Below are 16,566 nucleotides of genomic sequence, written 5' to 3' on the forward strand. Positions count from 1 at the left end.
CCACTCCTTTGTTTTCTGTCTGCCCCTCTCTCCTTAGGCTGTACATCTTCACTTTCATTTACTCTTATCCCCTCACTTCCCACCTTATCTTCTGCATAAAAACATTTTTCCTCACTACCATCAGTTTTAAGGAAGGGTCTTTGAACCTGGAACGCTAACTCTGATTTCTCTCCATAAATGCTGCCAGACCAGCTGAGCTTTTTCCAGCAATTTGATTTTTCTTTCTGATTTCCAGCATCCACAGTTTTTTTTTGTAGATAGATTATTGATCACCAAAGGGATGAAAGAATATCTCCGGTATCCAGAATTGGGATTAAAATCTGACCAACCATGATCTTATTGAATGGTGGATGAGACTTGAGGGCCAAGTGTCTGATTCTCTTGTTCCAAGTTTATAGATTCTCAGATATTAGTGAGGGAGAATTTGTAGGTTCTAGCTCTTGACTTGCTCGAATCTGATACTTCGGCCCCCGCCTGAGTGGTTTCTCAGGTTTTATTTTTAAACTGTGTGTTATGGTATTGAATACAGCTGAGTGGCTTGCCAGTTGTTTCAGAGGGGAGGTGAGAATCCGCCACACTGTGGTTGATAAATGCACGCATCAACATTTTCCATTGTGACAATGTCTGTTTATTACTATAATGGTGACTACCTTTGAAACTATATTGTGCTTGTATCATACTTTCCCACACCAATTGCAGCACTGAAGAGAAAGGTGTGATCACAATGTGGCAAATTTTTTAATAAGCTGGTAATTATCAACGTGAACGTGAATGTTTATAATTAAAATAGCAGAATGGAACAGATTACTTCAAAATGTGAACTGAATTGTGTCTATGGGCCCTTGTCTTGATTCCTCTCATCCCATTACATCGCCTCATTTAACAGAAGGCTCAATGTAGTCTTGACTCCTTATGGAAAATTGGTTATCAGATTACCGAACAACCTTGATTATCTAAATGAGACGGGCGGGGAGTATTTTGTTAGGATAATTGAGAGTTCGGATAACGGATATTTTGGATAATGGGTAGCATTTTTACGAGACCTTGAGATCTTGTTCGGATAATTAGAAATTCAGATAATTGATGTTCGAATAGTCCATGTTGTTCTGTGTATATACAACCTGCAGATCACATTCTTATGTCTAATCCTTACACTTGTAGATAACTGCACTACTTTGAACCCAGCGTGCCTGAATGAGGATGATCGACACTGTCTTGAGGCTATTCGAATGATACACAAGCAGATGGATGATGACAATGATGGTGATGTTGACGTGGAGGAAAGTCATGAGGTAAACCAAAATTATAAACTTGGAATAGTTCAAAACTACTGTGGTTGAGTTTCATAACTTGCATTTAAAATGGCATTTGTAAACATCTGGTCCTCAAAAAGAGTTATTCCTTGATGACTTTGAAGAAATGCTTTGTCTGGTTCTACATTATGCAATCTTGGGTTCCAGGCACTCTGTTGAGATGGCTACAGAGGAACCTTGATTATCTGAAGAACATGGGTGGGAAGTATTTCGTTCAAATAATTGAATTCTGGGTAATCGAAAGCTGGATAACATAGTTTAACCAAGCATTGGGACCATGTGTTTTTGCCGGATAATCTGACATTCGGCTAATTGAATGTTGGATAATTGAGGTTCCTCTGTAATTACAGCCAGGGATATGGTAAAACATTTTAATTGGCCTCAGTGTTTGCAGGCAAGGGCGAAGAAAAATGCCTGAGCTGTTCTGTTGGCACTTGTTGGTAGCTGAATCCTTGCACAGGTATTTAATTGATAGATTGGTATGGACGCTGTCTCAGGAATCGAGGGACTGATTTGTTTCATTTAATCGTTCATTAATCAGAAAGTACTGCAAACCAAGCCATGCAAATTAATAAGACATTTTTGGTCAAACTTCTTCCAATAGTTGTGTTGCTTGTGAGTAATTCTTTTATTTATGATTAGAAATTACATTGTAGCATGATAAACACAAAGAAGTCAATAAGTTAAATGATGAATCTGTAAGTTTTACCTTAGAAACCCTTGTATCCTTTCTCTGCAGAACCTTTCTTGAGCCCAACGCTAGAGTTTTACCAAGAGTGTTTAATTGGCCTGTTCTGCTGGTACTGGTTGAGCTTTAAGTATAGGTCACCCGTAGTTTGTGACCAACTGGAGACTGCCATTTTTATACCTGATTAAAAGCATAAGCTTAGAAAAAACAAATTTTTGCTGAAATAAATAAATGTACATATGTTTAATATTCATTCGCCTGGTGTGTATTGCTCTAATTTTTGGAAATTTCAGGAGTAAGTGTTCAGACCATATTGCTGGAAAATTGCCTAGCATCTATATTGACCATCTATATTGATAAGCAATTTAAATATGTTTTTAAACTCTTTGAGTGAAAATTAGTTAAGATTCATACTCCCTGTGTGTTAGCAGCAAAATCTAAATTTCCAACATTTTTTTAGTTTTTCAGTTTAAACCTGCATTGAATTACACTTTATATTTACGCTCACATTTTTCATGTCACTTACCATCAATGGAATTTCACAGCCTCAGTGAAACAAAGCTTGATGCAATATATTCTTTCCAAGTTTCCTCCATTCCTGCTTCTTCTAAAGGGGTAGGCCCAGGTAATCCAATCAGGGTACTTTGGATCAGTGCTTCTGAAACTTTTTCCTACTAGGATTATATTTTGAGGCTTGAAAATTGTTGTCCGCCCCATGTGAGAGTTGAGAGGTTGGGAGGAAGGGAAGGGACTAGTGTTAATGTGGGATGCAGTTATTATAACTCCTTCAGAGCTCTGTGGTGACAATCACTCTCTTAGTTCCTTACCCCCACTTTGAGAGGCCCTGCTTTAGATGAATTGTGCACTAGAGCCTCCTGAATGGACACCTGATGTTGTGACTCTGTCCAGTAATCCACAATTTCAGTAGTGGAGAAGTACCTGGTAGAAACCACGCCACCTTTTGCACAGTTTTTGTGTTATGTGATTTTAATGCCTACAGTATAGCCAGCTACTTTGACAACTTCTGTGAAAGGTTATGTATGTAAGGCAAGTGTAGGGTTAGGTGCCAGGTGGGTGAGGGGCTTAGGCCACCAGTTGGGTAGTTGTGGGGGTGAGGAGTTGGGGATTCAGCTTGGTCCCAGCATGCAACTCCAGTATGGACTTCTCTCTGGCCATTAGAATACCTGAGACCTTGGACGACTGCTGGAGTTTGGCTCCACAGATGTCAGCAGATCTCTGATTTCAATATTATCATATAAGATGAACAGTTGTCAGTATTTTATTTCAGCCCAGAGGAGTTTGCAACAGATTCCAATGTTGTTCTCAGCTGAGTATGTAAGAGATTCAAAGTCTGTGCATTGGCAGTGAATGGGTTTAGTGTTATTACTTTTCTTTCTTCTCTCTTGGGGATAAGGTATCTGAATCCAGTTATAACAACCCAACTGTGTCCATGCTGTAATGTCATGACCCTGAATGAATCGTGCATCAACTCTTGAGACCGCCACCTTTGTCTGTGTGGTCCACTTCCTTTAGTCTGTGCTGTGTGATTGGTGGGTCAGAGATGTACAAGAACGGTGTAGCATAATTTCACTTGTCAGGATTTCTGATCCTACTTTGACACCTCCTTCCAAAACTCCAGAGAGTTCTGGGTACTTCTCTGGGCATTAATCCAAGATTTTGTCCAATCTGTGGTACCGATTGCTTTGCTAGTTTGTGTTTTTGTTTTATTTCTGCCATTGTTTCACTACAAGCTTGTGAAGTCACATTTTGAACTTGCCTAGTCCATTACATTCACAAGATGATGTTTTACTGTTGTGCTGAGCTCTTTGAAATATTGGCACGATTACAAGTGTGGTAGTATCCTGAAAGTTGCATTCTGCCTCGCAACTAATGCATGTGTAAAATTAATGATGTGCAAAACTAGTTAGAGACATGGAAGGCTAAGAATTGGTGAATAACTTAATTGCTACACACTGCTTTCAAGGACCTCTGATTACAACTCAAAACATTCAGAACTTTCAGAATCTCTGAAGTGTTAGAGCGCAGAAGGAGGTCATTTGGCCCATTATGCCTACACTGGCTCATTAAATAAGCATCATTACTTAGAGCCAGTCTCCTGTTTTTTCTCCATACCTTGTACGTTACTTTTCACAATATTTTGCACAGATAATTTCAGTGCCCTCTTGAATGCTCAGTTGAGCATGCCTCCACCTCACTTCCATGCAGTACATTCTATACCCTAGCCACGTGCTGAGTGGATAAAGTCTTTCCTCACTTTGCTCTTCTTTTGCAGATCACTTTAAATCGATGCCGTCTTGTCCTTGTCCCATCTGAGTGGGAATAATTTGTCCCTATCTAGTCTCTCCAGCCCATTCTTGATTTTGAAAACCCCCGTCAGATATCCCCTTATGTTTTTTTCTTTCTGAGGAGAAAAGTTAATGTATCTTTGTAAAATAAATTCCTTATCCCTGGAACCATCCTTTTAACTGCTTCTGTACTCTTTCTGACGTGCTCACATCCTTTTACTAATATGGTGCCTAGAACAGTACACAATGCTCCAGCTGAGATCTACCATGTGTTCTATAGAAGTTGAACATCACCTCCTTGCTCTTTGTATTTGCTGCCCTAATTGATAAAGCCAAGGATACTATATTCTTTACTTACTGCTTGCTCTACCTAATCTGCCACTTTCAAAGCTCTGTGCACAACGAATCAAGGTAGCAAATTTGATTTTTACCTCAAAATGCATACATTTCAGTCTTTTGGTTAATCTTTACCTTAAGCAGCCACCATATTTCCAGTGTAGGAAAAGCTTCCACTAGTACAGCTTCTTCTATGTAGCCTTTGTAACTTTCATTGGTTTTATGTTAGCTTAAATTCCATGGGTAATGCCATTGTTTGTTTGAGTAACTGCAAGGATCTTAAACGCCACAAGTGTGCTGATGCCAGTTCCTGTAGCAGTAAACACCACTTTAAAAATGTTTTGTGGGATTTGTACACTGTTTATGTGCTGTAGGCATTGAATATTTGACTACCATGGAAATGACATAGACACATGTAAATCTGATGTGTAATGGTAATAGTGTCAATAAAATCTGTTGTAAAATGAGAACACTCATAACCAAGGCTCATGATTCATGGCTTAAAAGGCTTTACTATGGAGGAATTATAAAGTTGAGCCATTTGGAATGTTTTATTACATTTAAAGGTACTCTATATATACACACGCATGCACAAGTTGTTGTTTACAGTGTGTCTTTCTATGGCATTTCTGTTTTAATTAATGCAGAGAAACCCTGCAATGTTATGTTTCCAACTGTTGTTAGCCTAGCTACAGGGACTAAGGCATCGACATTTGATTAATAGAATCCCTACAGTGTGGAAGCAGGCTATTCAGCCAGTCGAATCTATATCAACCCTCCGAAGAGCATCTCTCTCTCAACGCGCACACACTCTCCCTGTAACCCTACATTTTTCATGGCTAATCCACCTAGTGTACGCATCCCTGGACACTATGGACAATTTAGCATGGCCAGTCCAGCTAACCTGTGGAAACCCATGCTGACACAAGGAGAGCTTGAAAACTCCACACACAGTCACCCAAGATTGGAATTGAGCCCATTGCCCTGGTACTGTTAGGTAGCAATGCTAACTGCAGTCAGTTCTCATGCAATCTCGAGTTATAAGAAATTGTGCAATAGCCATGCCATTTAAACTAATGGGACTGGAATCCCGTTACAGCCAATTCATTTAAGGAAAGTTTGCATTCTACAAATAGCGTTCTAAATTCTTCAAAAGAGTTAAAGCCAATTCGCGTTGAAGAAACATGCATTATAGAAGTGTCGACCATACTAAGCCAATGATATTAAGTGATGCCTCAAACAACTTGGTGCTGCAAAGGCTTTGGGCTCTGAGAACATTCCAGTAACATCATTGATGACTTGAGCTCCAGAACTAACTTTACCCATAGCCAAGCTGTTCCACTACAGCTACAACACTGGCACCTATCTAACAATGTGGAGAATTGCACAGGTATGTCCTGGACACAAAACGAAGGATAAATCCAACCTGGCCAATTTCCGCCCTATTGGTTTACTCTCCATGAGTAAAGTATTAGAAAAAACTGCTAAAGAGGATCATTTGCAACACAACAACCTGGTCACTCACTGACCTAATTTTGTTTTTGCCGGGACCACTCAGTTCCTGATCTCATTTTGACTTTCAACTAAAAATGGACAAGAGTTAACTCCAGAGGTAAGAGGAGAGTGACTGTCCTTGACATCAAGGCAGCATTTGACCAAGTACAGCATCAGGAAGCTAAGCAAAACTTGCATTGTTGCATATTTTATACAATAAATCAGGCAAGTCTGAGCTCTCACTTGGAACACTATTTTTAATGAAAATTTGCTTTTTTTTCAAAATCTGAAACATTATTATAGAATATCATTGACTAGAAATATATTTATGTCTCATACCTTTTGGAAAGAACACACCGCAAAGCAAAGAAGGGAAAACAATTGCATTTTCAAAGAGCACAAGCTTGGACCAACTACCTTTGCCCCCTCTTTGTTTTTGGAAATCCTTCTTATCAAAGTGTGACTGTGAAAACCTACTGGAAGTCATCTTTACCACATGTGAAGATTACTAGCATGACTGGGAATTTGGGTGAGTGGTAAGTGACAGAAAGTAGGGATAATGGGCAGGTACTCAAATTGGAAAGATGTGACCAGTGGTATCCCACAAGCATCTGTGTGAAGTCCACAATTATTTACATTATTTGTTAACAGCTAAGATAATAACATGGAAAGCCACATCACTAAATTTGCTGAGGAGGCTAAGTTAGGCAGCACTGTAGATAGTATAGCTGGTAGCATAAAATTATAAAGGGATATTAATAGACAAAGTGAATTGACAAAACTGTGGCAGATGGAGTTCAATGTAAGAAAGTATTTGTATATCCACTTTAGACTGAAAAAGGTTAGATCATTCCAGATGATATGAAGTTAAATGCAGTAGAGTTCCAAAAAGACTTGGGTGTTTAGGTACATAGATCATTTAAATGTTACAAACAGGTGTGGAAAATACTCAAAAGCTAATAAACCTTATACCTAGAGGATTACAGTATACGGAAGCAGAAGTTATGCGGCAGTTATAGAAAATTCTGGTTAGATCCGCACTTGGATTACTCTGAGCAGATATGGGCACTACTCCTTAGGAAGGATATATTGGCCTTGGAGGGGGTACAATGTAGATTTACAAGAATGTTACCTGGACTTCAAGGGTTAAGTTATGATTAAAAAATGATACAAATTAGGCCTTCGTGTAGAATTTAGGAAGTTAAGGGGTAATCTGATCGAAGTTTACAAGATATTAATAGGAAAAGACAGGGTAGGGGGAAAGACAGAGACAGAGAGCCTATATCCACTGATTGAGGATTCTAGAACTTATGGGCATAGTCTGATGAAAAGAGATGCTAGGAAGCACTTCTACATACAAAAGGTGATTAGATGTTTGGAATGCTTTTCCACAAATGGCAGTGGATGCAGGATCACTGTTTGCTTTTAAATTTGAGAGAAATTTTTGTTAAGCAAAGGCATTAAGGGCCAAAGTCTGGTATATGGAGTTAGGCCTCAGATCAGACATGATGTAACTGAATGGAAGAATAAGATTGAGGGGGCTGAATAGCCTATTCCTGTTCCTGAAGGGAGTATTTAAATCTGTACCACAATCTCCAGAAAAACCACTTTAGCAAGCTAAAACTGACAGCAAGACTCATTGTCCCAAAAGCTTGTATGCAAATTGACTATGAATAATTTAGCCATTAGATTAGATTAGATTAGATTACTTACAGTGTGGAAACAGACCCTTCGGCCCAACAAGTCCATACCGCCCCGCCAAAGCGTAACCCACCCATACCCCTACATCTACCCCTTACCTAACACTACGGGCAATTTTAGCATAGCCAATTCACCTGACCTGCACATCTTTGGACTGTGGGAGGAAACCGGAGCACCCGGAGGAAACCCACGCAGACACGGGAAGAACGTGCAAACTCCACACAGAGAGTCGCCTGAGGCGGGAAATGAACCCGGGTCTCTGGCGCTGTGAGGCAGCAGTGCTAACCACTGTGCCACCGTGCCGCCCACTAAGCCAAAATATTTTCAAGAGATTTTTAAGAGATACTGCAGCGTTTTTATTCTCAGATTGATGGTTCTGTGTATATTTGTGTGGTTTGTTTTGGCAAGAAATGTAGTTCTGTATATTTACGCAGTTTAAGCCATTGGTTAATAATCTTTTATATTTTCCTATTAGTGAGTTTTGTTTGTAATAAACTATTTATTTAGATTAATTAAGGAACCTGGCTGACTTGTGTATAGCTCAGTTTCAGAAATAATCTAGTCATAGTCATAGAGATGTACAGCATGGAAACAGACCCTTCGGTCCAACCCGTCCATGCCAACCAGATATCCCAACACAGTCTAGTCCCACCTGCCAGCACCCGGCCCACATCCCTCCAAACCCTTCCTATTCATATACCCATCCAAATGCCTTTTAGATGTTGCAATTGCACCAGCCTCCACCACTTCCTCTGGCAGCTCATTCCATACACGTACCACCCTCTATGTGAAAAATTGCCCCTTAGGTCTCTTTTATATCTTCCCCTCTCACCCTAAACCTATGCCCTCTGTTTCTGGACTTCCCAACCCCAGGGAAAAAACTTTGCTTATTTATCCTATCTATGTAATATCACTTCTTAAAAAAAATCCAGACTTTGTTGTAAGCACAGGAGTGTGACAAGAAAGGGAATCCGTTCACCCCTCCTAAGACCACTTTAGTATATTTACAGTAGATACATGTCTTAGTGTAGCAGGAAGACTTGTATTTCTACACTGTCAGGATTCTGTGAATTTAGCACTAAATAGTGAATCTTGTAGCTGCAGCTACTGCTTACTGCTGTTTACTGATTGCTTGGCGACGCTGGTGTGGCTGCTGATTTGTTTTCCAGTCATTGGTTTTTGCAGCTGCTTTACTAGTTTGCAGTGTAGTACTCCAGATCTGTTGTTCTCTTGTTCTGCAGCTATCATGTCTTGTAATTTTTCATTCTCCTACATCAAAGTTACTGTATTGCATGTTAAGGTTGGTGCAAATTGTGAAATTGTATTTGTTATCAGAGGCAATGTACAGCTATTTGCAGTGATGGTGGATATCACAGCGTTTCAGGGTTAAATGACCTTGCAAAATCCATTGGTATTGTAAAGACCAGCTCATAGTGTGGAATTTTTCCCAACCTTTGAGCCCCTGATGAGAAACGTGGGAACCTACAGTGAGAATCTTTTAAAAATCTGCTACTTGACATGGAGAGAAAACATCCAATATTCCTATTATGGTTTCTATGGCAAGTTCTGAATCTCATAAGTAAGCAGCAATCGTCTTATTTCCATGCATTTGCATCTCATCAGTGGCTAATATCCCTCATATTTATGTGCAGTTTTATGATTCTCCCATGGACTGGGATTCCAGATGGTGCTAATTCTTGATGTGAAAGGCAGAGCAGTTACCTGGCAGATGGAATTCACCAGTGGCTTTTCCAGCAATTCCATCTTAAAAGACTTTTCACCATCATGTCATTGTACATTCCATGGGTAGTGTCTGACACTATCCTTCATCTACAGAATTTGGCATTAGCAAAGCATCCACCTCACCACGTCATCATGTCCAATCTCAGAACAGCTCGTTTCAGCATTTCACTGTATTTGTGGGGCTTACTGACATCTAATATTGCACTGCTCACTTTGTGTCCAGGAGCGCACACCCATCCCAGAATCTGTGCAGGACACATCTCTGAACTCTCTTTTTGAGTGTTCACTTTGCCCACTCTTGAATGTTCATAATATCTGACACAGAGTCTGAGAGGTTTACAGCACGGAAACAGGCTCTTCAGCCCAACTTGCTCATGCCACCCAGTTTTCACTATTAAACGTGTCCCATTTGCCTGCGTTTGGTGCATATCGCTCCATACCTATCCCAACCATGTATTTGTGTAAATGTTTCTTAAATAACAAAATTATACTTTGTTCCACTACTACCTTGGGCAGCCCATTCCAAGCACACCCCACCCTTTGTGTGGGGGAAAAAAATTGCCCCCTCAACTTTTTTGTATCTCTCCCTTGTCCCCATGCCTTCTAGTTTTAGACTCCGCTACCATGGGGAAAGGGCACATGTGTTGTCTTTTAGCACATTGCTGCTTCATTGAAGACGTATAGGCTCACAGCATCTCTGAATCACAGAAGATGCCCTTCGGCCAATCAAGTCTGTACTACCAAAACTGCGCTAAATCTACATTAGTCCCACATCTCTGCACTTGAGTCACAGCCTTGTATGTTATGGCATTTTAAGTGCTCATCTGAGTACTTTTTAAAGGTTGTGAGGTACTTATCTCAACCATTCTCCCAAACAGTGCATTTCCTCAAATTCACCCTAAACTTCATGCTTCTCACCTTTAAAATGTGCCATCTTGTTACTGACCTGCTTTGCCATTTACAGCTGCTTTTCAAGGTTCCCAACATTGGGCAGTCAAAGGAGGAGGAGTGTTATGATAGAGCATTGTGCTATGTGAAAATCTCCCTACAACAGCGTCAGCAGGAGTCATGGCAAACACATGGCATGTGCTTCAACTAAATAGCCATGACTGAAAACCAAAGAGGAGCAGTACTCGGGGAGTGATGGTGTTAAAGTACAGATTTGAGATGGCCCAGCGAATCCCTTGTGGACTCAACCTGTAAACCTCTCTTAGTTCGTCCCAGAGGACGTTCTGTTTGGTAGTCTGGAATAAAAAACCTCTCACAGACAACTTAGTTAAATTTTAGTCATCCCCTTTATTTACCAATAGCATCACTGTTACAACATAAGACTGATACCTATAAGTTAAACTAACTAGGTTCTAATAACCCAGGAGAGTAGGATATCAGCACTTCAAGACCCCTAGCAGACTACTCTGCTATACTGTCACAAACAGGCTTCCTTTATACAAGAAGTTTACAAAAAAACACTGCATGTTCTTAATTAAACAGATAACAGTGAAAGACAATAATTCGTAAGGAAAAGTAGTTAATCTGTGTGCACTTGACTGATCACTCCTACAGGCCTAGAGCTATCTATCAGGTGGGAAAAACAAATCTAGCCGAGTTAGGTGTCTGCTGGTGAGATGTGTTCCTATAAAGAAGTACCAGTCTAAAATAAGTGGGAGATGTCATAAGGTAGGCAAAAGTGAGGACTGCAGATGCTGGAAATCTGAGTCTAGATTAGAGTGGTGCTGGAAAAACACAGCCGGTCAGGCAGCATCCAAGGAGCAGGAAAATCTATGTTTCGGGCAAAAGCCCTTCATCAGGAATGAAGGCAGGGAGCCTCCAGGGTGGAGAGATAGATGGGAGGGGTGTGGGGCTGGGGAGAAGGTGATAGGAGGGTGGAGTGGTTAGATGGGAAGCAAGATTGGCTGGTAGGACAGGTCATAAGGATGGTGCTGAGCTGGAAGGTTGGAACTGGGGTAAGGTGGGCCTTGCATAACTCGCATGTCTGATACCATTATTTTACGGCATTGCAAGGGGGGCAAACTTCTCTCTCTCTCTCTCTCTCTCTGTCTCTCTCTCTCTCTCTCTCTCTCTCTCTCTCTCTCTCTCTCTCTCCCTCTCTCTCTCTCTCTCACTCACTCACTCACACACACACACACACACACACACACACACACACACACACCCTTTTGAACTCTCAAGTCAGAGAGTAGTAGGATAGACCAGATCTAGAAGTTGAAGTTCTAAATTGGAGAAAGGCCAATGTTGACGGTATTAGGCAAGGACTTTCAAAAGCTGATTGGGGCAGATGTAAAGGGATGGCTGGAAAATGGGAAGCCTTCAGAAATGAGGTAACGAAAGTCCAGAGACAGTATATTTCTGTTAGAGTGAAAGGAAAGGCTGGTAGGTATAGGGAATGCTGGATGACTAAAGAAATTGAGGGTTTGGTTAAGAAAACGAAGGAAGCATATGTCAAGTATAGACAGGATAGATTGAGTGAATCCTTAGATTATAAAGGCAGTAGGAGTATACCTAAGAGAGAAATCAGGTGGGCAAAAAAGGGACATGGAATACCTTTGGCAAAGAGAGAGTTAAGGACAATCCAAAGGGATTTTACAAATGCATTAAGGACAAAATGGTAACTAGGGAAAGAATAGGGTCCCTCAAAGAACAGCAAGGTGGCCTTTGTGTGGTGCTGCAGGATTCGATTCGATTCCCTACAGTGTGGGAACAGGCCCTTTGGCCCAACTAGTCCACACTGACCCTCCAAAGAGTAACCCACTCTGACTCCTCTCCATCTGACTAATGCACTTAACACTATGGGTAATTTACCATAGCCAATTCACCTGACCTGCACATCTTTGTACTGTGGGAGGAAACTGGAGCACCCGGAGGAAACCCACGCAGACATGGGGAGAATGTGCAAACTCCACACAGTTACCAGAGGTTGGAATTGAACCTGGGGCCCTGGTGCTGAGAGGCAGCAATGCTAACCACTGAGCCACCGTGCCGCCAAGATAGGGGAGATTCTAAATGAGTATTTTGCATCAGTATTTACAGTGGAGAAGGACATGGAAGATATAGAATGTAGGGAAATAGATAGTGACATCTTGAAAAATGTCCATATTACAAAGGAGGAAGTGCTGGATTCTTGAAACACACAAAAGTGGATAGATCCCCAGGACCTGATCAGGTATATCCTAGAACTCTGTGGGAAGCTAGGGAAGTAATTGCTGGGCCTCTTACTGAGATATTTGTATCATTGACAGTCGCATGTGAGGTGCTGGAAGACTGGAGGTTGGCTAACATAGTGCCACTGTTTAAGAAAGGTGGTAAAGACAAGCCAGGGAACTATAGACCAGTGAGCCTGATGTCAGTGGTGGGCAAATTGTTTAAGGGAATCCTGTGGGACAGGATGTGCATGTATTTGGAAAGGCAAGGACTGATTAGGGATAGTCAACATGGCTTTGTGAGCGGGAAATCATGCCCTCTGAGTGTCAGTGACCTGGGACACCTTTTCTTTGACCAGCTGTGGAAATGTGCCATTGATGTTCTCACCAGAATGTGCTCCTAATCCTAACCTGGAAAGAGACCTGATTTGAGCTGAATTCTGGAGGGTACAGGCAGGTACAATCTCTGACAGATTTGTGGAGTTGTACTCCAAAGTACTGGGGGAGAAGCTGAGGGACTGACTTCTTCTGAATGGAGTTTGCGTGTCTCTGTCTGTCTCAGTCCCATCCCTGGTCTGTAAAGGAAAAACAGGCTATCTGTTGTGCAATAGGGTTAGAAGCTTCCACAGAATAAGGATATGTTAACAGAGGTGGTAATAGAAGAGGACAGCAGAATAGAGCTTAGTAGTTGCCTTGACGTGGAGAGGATACTCCCTCCTTTTTTTATCAGTGCTCTGGGATCCCAGCACTATCTCTGTGTCAGTATGCCAGTGATACGTGCGGCATCTTCAAGAGTCTGTGCAGCTTGGAGAGGCAACACTGCATGGAAATCTCGAAATTCTTGAGTGGTTCCTGAACTCCCCAGCCATGTTCAGGATTTTCTCTTGATAGGGATGAGGAACCAATTGTTAATTGCATCTCTCCCATCATGGCCCTCTGTGCCTGAATATGAGATTGAGGAGACACTGAGTCAAAGGGAAGAGCTGTTAGTGGGGATGTAGGAGCATCAGAGATAGTGAGCTGTCCTGAGTGAGTAGCAAGTGCAGAGGGCAGGAGGGGATTCCAATTCAGGAGGATGAGGTGTGTGAGAGCCATTGAGTTGGAATTCTACATGGTGTAGTGAGAGTTATCCTACATAAACCTTGGTGGTGATGCTGTGTGGTGTCATGAGGTTACAGGGAGAAGATGGTAACACAAGCACCTGCAGACCACAGAACATTAACCTCTTGCTTCACCACTAACATTTTTTCAGCTTTGCAAAATGACTAACCCAGGCCATATTCAGGTCACACTGCTTGTGGTTGGTGCCATTCCTCCCTCCCCATAGAGACTCCAAGGGAAAGAGGATAGCCTCCTCCATTATCCAATCCATCAGAATCTCCAGGTCCCTTTCTGCAAAGGGTGGGGGGATGCTAGCTTTCTCCCCTGAGATGTTGTGGGAGTGATGTACACGCCTCCCTAACAATAACCATGTGATCAGCTGGAGTGTGAAGGGGAGAATAATGGGAGATTGTCTGTCAGAATCGTACTGTAGTAATCATGAGTTTTAATGGGGGGGGGGGGGGGCGCAGGGTAAGATTGATATTTCAATCTGTCAACAAAAATGTATCCGTTTTTACTGATTCAATAACATGACCTAATCAGAAATGCATTATGATACATCATTCTGACCATCAGGCCAGTGTTTGGTGCCTGCTGTCATGAAGTGTTAGATATCAGGCATCAGCTTTCGGACAGATTCTTCCTTTAACGCAAAACTTCCTCACTGCAGAATAGTTATTTGATGATTTGGAGAATGTCATGATTTTTAACTTGAATCAAGCACCTTAACTCATATTTTTTTGTTGAAGCATTCACATTTGCTGTGCCCAGTCCACTCATTGTGAGTGTGTCCCATCTATCTTCTTGACAGGGTGGCCTGTATCCCCTGTTTGATCCCATGCACTAGCTTTAAAAGGTCAGTATAACGTGTGTTTGTGAGGTGACAATTTGAGGCTCACACCTCCTTAGCTGAAAGGGCCTAAATGTGACTGATGCCATCACAACATGGGTTGGTTTTGTACACTGAATCGACGTGTACGCTGTGAACGAAGATAAATTGCTTATCGCTAAATGCTGTTAGAAATTGGTGACTAACCTTCTGAGCCACTAAAGGTCTTCCTTTTGTTCATCTGGTAATATTTGGTAAATATTTAAGATTTTTAATCAGTAAGAAGAAAAGTTCTTTTATCATGGGTTTGGTTGAATCTGTCAAATTAAGCTCCCCAGTTTAGCTTGACAACTGCTGCTACTATTTTCAGTGCTGTTTCTGTGACAGGTTTAGGAATATGATGCTATAAGAGATTTCTCCAGAAGTGAGAGATGCTGAAAGCTTGCAGGACGTATCTTATTCTACAAATAGGGGCGGCATGGTGGCTCAGTGGTTAGCACTGCTGCCTCACAGCATCAGGGTCCCAGGTTTGATTCCGGCCTTGGGCGACTGTCTGCCTGTGTGGAGTTTGCACGTTCTCCCCGTGTCTGCATGGGTTTCCTCCGGGTGCTCTGGTTTCCTCCCACAGTCCAAAGATGTGCAGGTCAGGTGAACTGGCCATACTAAATTGCCCATACTGTCAGGTGCTTTAGTCAGAGGAAAATGGGTCTGGATGGGTTACTCTTCGGAGGGTTGGTGTGGACCTGTTGGGCTGAAGGGCCTTTTCCACACTGTAGGGAATCTTAAAAAAAAAACTTTTAAAAAGAAAGGATTTCATGAAATGAATATTGGTCCTGTAGACAGTGTGTCTGGAGAAATAATAAGGGAAAATATGGAGGGGCAAATGAATTGCACAGGTATTTTGCAGCAGATTTCACTCCATACAATACAATTAACATCCCAGAAGCAGCGATTAAATCAGGAAATGGAAAGGAGGGAGGAACACCAACACATAGCAATCACCATGGAAGTGGTGCTGAGTAAATTGTCAACATTGTGGGCTGACTGATCCTGATGGATTTCATCCTTGGTCTGAAAGGAAGTAGTTAGTGAGACGGTTGATATTTTGGCTTTATTTTTCCAAAAATACCTTAATTCATGGAACGTCCCATCACATTGGAAAATAGAAAATATATCTCCTCTATTCAAAAAGAGTGGGAGACTGAAAATGGGAAACTCTCAGTTAGCTTAGCTTTGATAAGTCTTACAAACTTTTATGACATTATAGTTACAGTAGCTCCATTAGATAAGTTCAGAGTGATTTGGCAGAACCAGCATGATTTTGTGAAAGGGAAATTATGTTGAACCAATGCAGTTCTTTGAGGAACTAACACATGCTCTGCATGAAGAGTATAATTGGATGTGCGATAGTTAGATTTCCAGAGGCATTCAGTCAAGTTCCATCCTGGAAGTTATTGCCAAAAATAAAAGTTCCTGGTTTAGGCAGTAGCTTATTGACATGGATGGAAGCAGAGAGTAACGAGTCTTTTTTAGATTGGCACAATGTAATGAATAGGAGAAAGTGAGGACTGCAGGTGCTGGAGATCAGAGCTGAAAATGTATTGCTGGAAAAGCCCAGCAGGTCAGGCAGCATCCAAGGAGCAGGAGAATCAACGTTTCGGGCATGAGCCCTTCTTCAGGAATCAATGTAATGAATGGTGTGCCACAGGGTTCAGTGCTGGCACCTCAACAGTTTACAATTTTTATCAATTATTTTGATGATTGGATGGAAGGTATGGTTGCCAAGTTTGCTGGTGATACAAAGATAAATGGGAAACTAAGTTGTGAAGAGGACATAAGATTTCAAAACAATATTGTTTAAGTGAGGGGAAAAGATCTGGTAAATAGAGTTAAAAAT

The 16,566-nt window shown here is 41.5% G+C and overlaps 1 protein-coding gene across 1 annotated transcript in view; it reads left to right on the top strand.

The window, feature by feature from the left end:
* stim2b (stromal interaction molecule 2b) overlaps positions 1-16,566 on the top strand; it is a 134,778-nt gene that overhangs the window by 24,653 nt on the left and 93,559 nt on the right. Inside the window, exon 3 of the mRNA XM_072566062.1 lies at positions 1,162-1,292. Coding sequence (XP_072422163.1) covers positions 1,162-1,292 — 131 coding nt within the window. The remainder of the gene's footprint in view (positions 1-1,161; positions 1,293-16,566) is intronic.

Source organism: Chiloscyllium punctatum, chromosome 1, assembly GCF_047496795.1.
Source record: "Chiloscyllium punctatum isolate Juve2018m chromosome 1, sChiPun1.3, whole genome shotgun sequence".
Lineage (NCBI taxonomy): Eukaryota > Metazoa > Chordata > Chondrichthyes > Orectolobiformes > Hemiscylliidae > Chiloscyllium > Chiloscyllium punctatum.